We start from the raw sequence: 9,305 nt of genomic DNA, 5'->3' as shown, positions 1-9,305 counted from the left end.
AAAAGACCGGCGATATATATATTAAAATTTGTTATACTAATTACAAAATGCTAAACCGCTATGATCTATTATATATATAAAACGTGGAAACAAAAAACACATTTGGCACAATATTAGAGCTTTAGCTTATGTGTCGTGATTATAGAGTTTTACAGAGTTTTAGTTCAATGTAATTTTTAGAGATTTTTTTAATTTTTAAAATTATTATTTTTCTTAGTTCTAAACGTAGTTTGATAGAAATCAAACTGTATTCTGTATTCTGTATTCTGAATCCTAATCTTCCACAACTTCTATGTATTCATTGATTTCGCCAACTGCTTCGATCCTTAAGCGATTGTTGTTATCGCTTGATCTCTCCAAGACTCCAACTGATGGACTTTCTCTATCAAGAAACCACATTCTAAGCCAACTCTTCTCTCACCAATTACTTAATACTTGCAAACTTCTCTTACCGATGCCCTAACCTAAGCTGGGATTTCTCAAATCTCAGAATTCCCTCAACGGCTCAGCAGTCGCTCTTTCAAATTTCAGTTTCGACTACAGATCCATAATCATCGATTGCAAACCCATTGTGGCTGTCTAATTCAGCTTTCTGTAACTCCGATCCACCATTAACCTTTCCAACATCACTCTCTTCAACTTTAATTTCACACTGATTTTCTGCTTTTAACCATGCCAAACCAAAATCAGAAATCTTCGCCAAGAAGGAATGATCCAGCAAAATCAGCAATCAGGTGAAGCACATCCTTTAAATTACCATTAGGCATTTTTCACAGTTTTGGTGTTGGCGGATTTTTTGTTTCACCCATTTAATAGCTGTATTTTTTCTTTTTGATTTTTCTCATGCCCTTTTGCAGGTTGGTTTTTCTCCGAATCAGCATTGAGTTTTGTATTTTTCTTTAGGGAAATAAGAAAGGCTACTGAATACAAATATATATTTTGTTATGCAATGTATCAGTTTGGTCATACAAATGATAATAAGCCATTCAGTGTATCTTTTTTCTGTGTTTAAGCTAATTGGTTGTTGATACGGTGGTTTATGGTTTTCCTTACATAATATTCTAGAGAAGCCGAGTTAGAAGAAGATAATGAGCTGTTTATAGGACCTCCCCTGCCTGCTATGATTGATGAAGCTGAAACAGAAAATGAGGCAGAACGCTCTTCAAAGAGGTTCCTCATTTTATTTCTTTTGAATGTTATTCCATAGTTTGACTGTCTTTTATCTCATTGTATTAATGAGAATGTGTAGTAATACTAATTTGTTTAACCTTTCTGTCAAATTGAATTTTATAGTTCTGAATGTTGCTTCAAAACCTGTTTTGGAGTCCTTTAAATTTCTGTTAGAAGCACTAATTTGCAATAGCACTTGTAGATAGAAAAAATTGAATTATCATGTTCACCTATTGAAGTTGTCTTGAGTTTAAATATAAATAGACTACAATGCTTTCAATTGTTCTCGTGTATATATGTTATTATTAATGTCATGGGTGCAATGTTTTCATTTAAAAGTGAAATTAGGTGAGCTGCTGATATGCTTTCTATTATGTACAGGTAAAGCGCCTTAATCCTTTTCCTTTGGCTGAGATTAGGTATCCAAAGGTGTTTTATAGTGAGGCCTTTGACATATTTCTAAGGTGTTTTATAGTGAGGTTTTGACATATTTCTATTTGTACTGAAATTGCTTTAAAGCAATATTCCAATCTTTATCCATCGAGTTGTTGGAGAAATAGATATATTTAAGGAATTGGAAATTTGAAATTCGACCTTGAATTTCGATGGTTTTTTACAAGTAGACCATCTCATATAGTGATATTAAATGCAAATACAAGTTCAACCATATCATATTATCAATTATCTTAATGAACAACTGAACCAGAACTCCAGGTTGGTCAATTTGGCATTTTTGATGTTATAATATTGTAGAATTGATATTTGGGTACTCATTGAGTGATACTATATTTAACCGAACTTAGGGTACCATACTCATGTTGATTCATTATCTCAAGTAAGTTATTAATGAGAGTAATGTAAACTAGGTTTTTAACACTTATTTTTAAAAAGATCATGCATGATTATTTATGTGCATTTGTTTTAGGAATGTTTTAGTGGTAGCATAATTCATTGCTAGAAAGCATTAATCTAATATACAAGGTAACCATTGAAGAAATTCTGGCTTTTTTCTGTACTTGGTTGTTCTTGGTGCTCTCTAAATTTTGCAGGCATCTGCTGCTTACAAGGTTTCTTCTGTACTTGGTGCACTCCACTGAAAGAAAATGTGACCAACTCCTTCCATCTGATTCCAATAAGGCCAATTTTTATTTAGTAATTTGGATGCACTTCTCATAATTCTTGGTGACATAAAAGGTGAAGGCCATTTGGGGCAAGTGGTGTACATGGGCATGGAACCAATTAGTCTCCTAAGGATTCAGAGTTCGAATAGGGTAGACAAGAGAATACGGTGCATAAAGATCTCAACAGTAAATATGTGATTAAGCATCTTGGGATCCTGTTGAAACATGCTTAAGAGTTAATACAAAATTCAATTGCAAGACTACAACTTAATGAGATTTGTCCACATCATCTAAATAAATATATAGGTGAATAAAAAGTAGCTTATTTTGGTGATTTAATGTCCTTGGTTGGATTGGAGCATTTCTGAGTGTGGCGAACTTCAATTATAATTCTATGTTTATGTTACCTGAAAATCCTAGAATTTACAAAATTCTACGTAATAAATTAATAATACTAAAGCCAATAAAGAATTTGAATTCAATCAAAATATTATTTTTTCGAAAGAACTTTATACGGATTAAAATTAAAATTAATATTTTATTCTAGATTAAAATACTAAATAATTAATACCCCTAACGTTAGGGGTAAAATTGACCAAATTTATCAACGTTAGGAGTAAAATTGCTCTTGGCGTCCAACGTTAAGGGTAAAATTGCACCATTTTAGACGTTAGTGGTAAAATTGCTCCTGACTCAAAACATTAGTTGTATTTTTGCACCTTATCCCAAAAGAGAATAAGTAGAATCTCACTTATGTAACTGTCCACCACAAGTTTATATTCTTATTATTTTTAACACTCATAAATTTAGTAAAATATGTCTTGAGCGTATAACTACATTGAAGAAATTCGTGCTAAACGTAACTCAAAAATTACACTAAAAATTATTCGATTATGGAAAATTCTTCATAAATCGAAGAAGAATACAATAGGTGGCATCTGTATGATTATAACTTTCATTAATATTTAATATCAAAATTATATTTGTCTAATAAAGTGATACAATCCGTGCATTGCACGGGGTTAAATCTAGTATATGTTAATTCATTGTTAAAATTAAGCATAATAAAACTAATTTTAATAAATTATCTATGTAAATGTTAAACTACAAAAATAGAAATGTTATACCCTAATTTATAAATTTAAACTAGATCCTAAAATATTACCAAACTTGATTTTCCTTTTTTCTTTTGAACCCAGACATGAAAGGACGCCGTGTTTATTTCGGGGGTTTAGAAAAAAGAGAACGCGCCTCCTACCTCATACTGAGAGAAGAAGCTTCAAATTCGAAAAATAAGAAAGTTTCCAAAAACCAATTGAAGAATTACAGTGATTTGCTCAATTTCTGCTACATTTACTTTCTTATTCTTAAACATTCACAGAAATCTCCTTGATTTTATGGCTGTGATCATCTAATTTCCTTTGATTAATCAATGGCTAATCCGTTCTTTCCATATTCCCAATTTCCCATTCCTTTGATTAATCCCATGCCTTTATTTAAGCACTTGTTTTCTCCATTAGCCACTACGCACCCTTGCAATTTCAAATTGAACGAGAATGGCAATGTCAAATCTCATTCCTGGAATGCTTGTCAAGCTACTACAAAACATGAACAGGGATGATGCTTCTACTGAATATACTGTTTTGCAGGTTTTGAGTATTGCTGGAATGTTAGCTGAAGGTGAGCCTTTCGCCAAACCAGGGATTTATCTCGAGGTATCGGATTCAATTCATTCCACTTGTGTATATTTTCCCAATGGACATACAGATATGATTCTTCATGATGAACTCCATTGTTATCAATTGATTGGTGTTAAAAGGCTTGAATCAGCCTCACCCTCAGCCTCACCCTACCCTACTCTTAGAGGTGTTAGGTTACTTCCAGGGACACATCAAGCTTGTGTAGGGAGCCCTGAAAATATTGATGCTGTCAATTGTAAAGATTTGGGGTCAGATAAGAAAAAGGATCCTTCCTTGAATAAGACAAAGTCTCTGTTGTCCAAAACTACTTTAAAGGTCATCAAGAATATAGTTCATGGAATTGAGCTTGTGGCCAAAGTTTCAAGGAAGAAGAGATGGGAAGGGAAGAACAAGGAGAATTCAGTATCCAGGGCTACTAAATCTAAATCTGATCATCATCCAACTATTTCTGTAAGTCTAACCATTTATAGGTTATGACATTCAATTACTTCTTTTTCTTCTACTTCAAATTATGCTAACAATATTTTTTACTGTAGATTTTGGATGACCTAGGAACATTTGTTGGAAAGAAAGCAACAGAAGATGCTTCCAATAATAGTTTTCCTGCCAAGGTTCCCATAAATGGTCAGAAACTAACAGAGGGAAGTGTTTCATTGAGTTCGCTGCCCAAGCTTGGAAAGGTAAAATCTCTAGCTAATTCTGGTAATCTATTTATTAGATTAATAAGCACTTATGGAAATGTACATAACTTCATACTTCGTTTCAGAAATTTTCTACTAGAATCTGGGAAAAGTAAGTCCAACCGCAAAGAGTTGAGAAGGGAATATGGAGGTGAAGAACATGGAGAATTCAAAATTAAATATGTAAGTGAATGAAGTGAATTAGATCTATATTAGGAGCTTTATTTTTTACCAAGTTGTGTGTTTTGCTATAACTGAATTGTCTTTGTTGTCTTGTGCTTTTGAACATATTTAAAATACTGTTAGTGATCTTATAGCTGATATTAATAAACTCAAATGCTTTTTTGTGATGCTTATTTACATATTCTTTTGTTATGAATTGTGATAATTTCATGATCTGTTCTCAATTTTATGATCTGTGCTCAATTTTACTAGTTTGATAACTTGTATGGATGGAGCCAGGCTCACTAAACTCACCAAGGACCAGGCTGACTACATCAGCATTCCAGTTGAGGGTCCTTACGAGCCTGCTGCTCACTACAGGTACTGAGGCACAATAAAGTTGCAGCTTCAAGTGTTTGTAATCTCAGTTACTATAGGATTATTACCTAGGAATTCGAGTCTCTAGGATTATTTCATTGATCTTTTCCTTAAACTTGGAACCTGTCGCACCTGCTGTACCAGAGCAGGTAGGTTCGATATTTACAGTATTACTATTACCCTTGCTAAATTTTTACGGACTTGATTAGAGTTCAATAAAAAAAGTGGATAACTTTGATTTTCATATAAGAAGTATAGTAATTCGAAATGATCGTCTTCTATTTGGCAATTTCAAATGCAATAGATAATACATTCTTTGTACATCTAATGCAGCTCATTTGAACCATTGTCTTTTCTTTTTTTGTTCTGCCACTTTTGCAGTATATACTCTGAGCTAACTGCCTTGGCTAAAGAAGATAACCCGCAACATGCTGACGAGCAGTTCTTGACACTCTATACGAGCTTGAACAATGCCCACACAGTTGCAGATTCCCTGTCTAAAATAGTTCCGGCTGGTTCATCCTTAGATTCCAATGATAACCCATCAGAAGAAGTCCTAAAGGTCACATCCGATAGGCGTTCAAGCTGCCACTTGGGTCCAAGCTACATTGGCCAAAAACCTCTCACCCTTCAGTATTCACCAAAGAAACATCTGCTGGTAATCAACCCGTTTTAGTCCTTGAAAACTCTTTGAAGAATGGGACCGCAAAAGCTTCAGAGAGAACTCGGTCATCAGTTGTTTCGTAGCTTGTAGCAACGGTAGCCTTCCGCAAATCTGTGGATAACTCTGCTGTCAGTCAAAAGACGCAACCCCAACCTTGGTCCGAGTGGGTCTTGATGAAACTGTGGACTTAGCTGAAATGTTGCAGATGGAATCCCAAGATTGGTTCCTGGGATTCGTTGAGAGTTTCTTGGTTGTTGAAGTGTTTCATGGAGTTTGCTCCCATCTTCTCTTGGTAAGGTAAAATCTTTATATTCTTTTTCTCGAAGGCACTCACTTGTATAGCACTGTTACCATAATGATCATATATTAGCTATTTTATTAGATTGAATAGAAGCAGAGAAATGTAGCAGAACGGAGTCCTGACTATCAGATCTAGTTTTATCTGTTTAGATGTTCACTGTTAACTCAATTTGAAGATTTGAACATCAGATGCAATTAAGAATATGTGTTCCTTTTTGAATAACAGTGCTTATTTTATGTTGAGTTTTTTTTTTTTGTTTCCTTTTCATATGACAAATTCTGGATACCACTTATTGGGAACTATTCCCCCTTAGATTCACATGCCTTTTTTCTCCGAAAATCTATATATGCTTGAAGTGTATGAATTTTTAAAACTGCAAATTTATCTATATGGACATGCACTAGCTTTCATGATATATACTTTGATATCCCGAATTCGAGTCCTAGGGTATGTAACAAACGTTAGTTGTGAGAGGGCTACCTAGAGGATGTGTAATCAACCTCGAACCTATTAGCTGAGTTTATTTCGGAGAAAAAGGGGATCATCACCTTAAATGTAGTTATGGATATTATTAGGATTAAATGAATTTCTTAACTAATAGTTTATCAATCATGATCAAATGTAGTGTGTGCATGTGCTCTGTTAGTCTTTGAAACAGAGAAAGAAAAATTCATTCTGTTTATTATAATTGGGGATTACATCTTACGTACTAGTAAGACAAAGATTGATTGCTCCAATTGATAATACATTCTCTCTACATGTATCTAGTTCATTTGAACCATTGTTTTAACTCTCTTTCTTGTCCCACTTCTTGCAGTATATACTCTGAGCTAATTTCCTCAACTAAAGAAGTCAATCTGCAACCTGATGTTGAGTAGTTCTTCACACTTCATACGAGCTTGAACAATGCTCACGCAGATTCCTGGTCTAAAATAGTTCCAGCTGGTTCATCCTTAGATTCGAATGATAACCCATTAGAGGAAGTCCTAAAGGTCACACCCCATAGGCGTAAACAAATCGCCACTTTGGTACACATAGGGTAGTTTCGGGAGAAACCCAATTGGTGGCAATGAGTATGCTAGGAATCCACATAGGGGTAATTTTGATAAAGATGATGCATTCAAATTGAAAGTAGATTACCAGTCTTTGGAGGTGAGTTGGATATAGATGGTTTTCTTGATTGGTTGTTAGAAGTTGATTGATTCTTTGAGTATGAGTTGGAACCGATTCGTTCTTGGTTACAGATGAAAGCGATATTGAGGGAGAGGTTATTACTGTCGTATTATGAGAAATACTTTTATATTTCATACCAACATTGTGCACAAAGAAGTAGGAGTGTACATGAGTACACATCAGAGTTCTTGAGGCTTTTGGCAATGGCTCAATTGTCGAAAACCGAGAGTTTAAAAGCTTTGAGGTACCTAGAGGGGTTGAGACACAAGATACAAGACAAGATTGATACTCAAATGGTGATTGGAGTGCAAGATGCAAGGAACTTGACATTGAAGGCAGAGTCACAATTGAGTTTGCGAAACCAAGAGAGCTATCAGAGGATAAGTGGTGATAGTTCATCAATGAGTTGGGAATCACCGAGGCTTTTAGATAAGGGAAAGCTAGTGGCGAGTTCAAGTGGGGTTAAGGCTCCAAATGTTGTGAGAGCACCATCGGGGGATGTGAGACCGTTGAGGGGAGCACTATTACCTTATAGAAACAATAACTCCTATGCTAACTTGGTTCCTTTTAAGTGTTTTCGATGCAATAAGTCGTTCTAATGAGTGTCCCAAGAGAAGGAGTGCTAATGTGGTAGAGCAACATAAAGATGACTATGATGATGATGATGTCGTGTATTATGAGCCGCTTGAGGATGAGGATGATGGGGAGTTTGATGAGACTCATGTCGTACATATTGTGATTAGGTTGCTTGTGTTTAACCGAGTTGAAGAGGATTGACATCACCAATTGTTCCGAACTCGATGTTTAGTGCAAGGGGATAAATGTAATATCATCATTGATAGCTGAATCCAAGAGAACATCATTAACAATGTCGTAAAGAAGTTTAGGTTGATCGTGTAGGTACATCTTAGCCCATATAATGTGGGGTGGATCAAGAATGTTGGGGAGCTTCGAGTCAATCAACGTTGCAAAGTTCCTATTGTCATTGGGGATTATGAAGATGAGGTGTATTGTGACGTAGTGGACAAGGATGCATGTCATATGCTCTTGGGGAGACCTTGACAATATGATAAAGACGCCATTCATGCGGGAAGGCACCTACAAGTTTGTGAAGGAGGGGGTGAAGTACATCCTCACTCCTATGTTAGGAGAGTCGAACAAGAAGAAGAAGATGACTCTAATTGTGTGCCTGTCTCGCAAGCTTTTCATTCGTGAATGTTAAGAGAGCCAAATTATATATGTGGTGATGGTGAAGCCAAAATGGGGAGTGCAAGAGGAAGAAGAACGAGAGTTTCCCAACGAAGTGAGTTGCATACTAAAGGAGTACTATGACCTATTTCCCGAAGAGCTTATAATGGGTTACCACATTTGATGGACATCCAACATCACATTGATTTGGTGTTGGGAGCTAGTTTAACGAGTCTTCCACACTATAGGGTGAGTCCTAAAGAGTGCGAGATTATGAAGAAGAGCACTCCTGAATTGGTTAGAGAAGACGTCTTTATCATTTAATATGTGAGATTTAAGTCGTTTCAAGTCGAATGCATCTCTCGAGGTCTTCAATAGTTATTTTCAATAGTGATTTGAGGTCTTCAATAGTTATTTTCAAGTCATGTACTTTTATAAAATACTTTTATGTTAGTAAAGATCAAAGTTCTCAAAGACTTTGATGTCCGGTTTGAAAGTTTAAGAGCCACAAATAAAGTAAACTCAAGTTGGGGGCACCATGGGTGTTTGTTAGGTGTTTTTTTTTTTAATTTTGATTTTATATTATATTTTTATATAAAATTAAAAAGTTTATACTTTATTTTTATTTATTTATTTATTTTAGAAAATACAATATCATTAGATGAAAAAGAAAAAAATACAATAAGTAAAATGTAAGGAATAAAACCTTACACCATTATAGAGTAAAGTCAATACAATATCCATAAAGGTATGAAAATGACTATAAAG

General features: G+C 34.9%; 1 protein-coding gene across 2 annotated transcripts; it reads left to right on the top strand.

Annotated features, from left to right (window-relative positions):
- Window positions 1-3,498: 3,498 nt before the first annotated feature.
- LOC136221828 (uncharacterized) lies at window positions 3,499-9,087 on the top strand. 2 transcript variants are annotated; one of them, XM_066009280.1, is made up of 6 exons: window positions 3,499-4,441; window positions 4,528-4,671; window positions 4,758-4,854; window positions 5,134-5,214; window positions 5,593-6,172; window positions 6,994-9,087. In XM_066009280.1, exons 1-3 carry the CDS (start codon window positions 3,848-3,850, stop codon window positions 4,785-4,787), a joined length of 768 nt encoding a protein of 255 aa, XP_065865352.1. In that variant the 5' UTR covers window positions 3,499-3,847; the 3' UTR covers window positions 4,788-4,854; window positions 5,134-5,214; window positions 5,593-6,172; window positions 6,994-9,087. The 2 variants fall into 2 exon arrangements, with proteins under 2 accessions (XP_065865352.1, XP_065865353.1); XM_066009281.1 differs by lacking the exon at window positions 5,134-5,214.
- The last annotated feature ends 218 nt before the right edge of the window (window positions 9,088-9,305 follow it).

Source organism: Euphorbia lathyris, chromosome 3 (assembly GCF_963576675.1).
Source record: "Euphorbia lathyris chromosome 3, ddEupLath1.1, whole genome shotgun sequence".
Classification (NCBI taxonomy): Eukaryota; Viridiplantae; Streptophyta; class Magnoliopsida; order Malpighiales; family Euphorbiaceae; genus Euphorbia; species Euphorbia lathyris.
The sequence above is the reverse complement of the archived record's forward strand: the minus strand, read 5'-3'. Positions and strand labels throughout refer to the sequence as shown.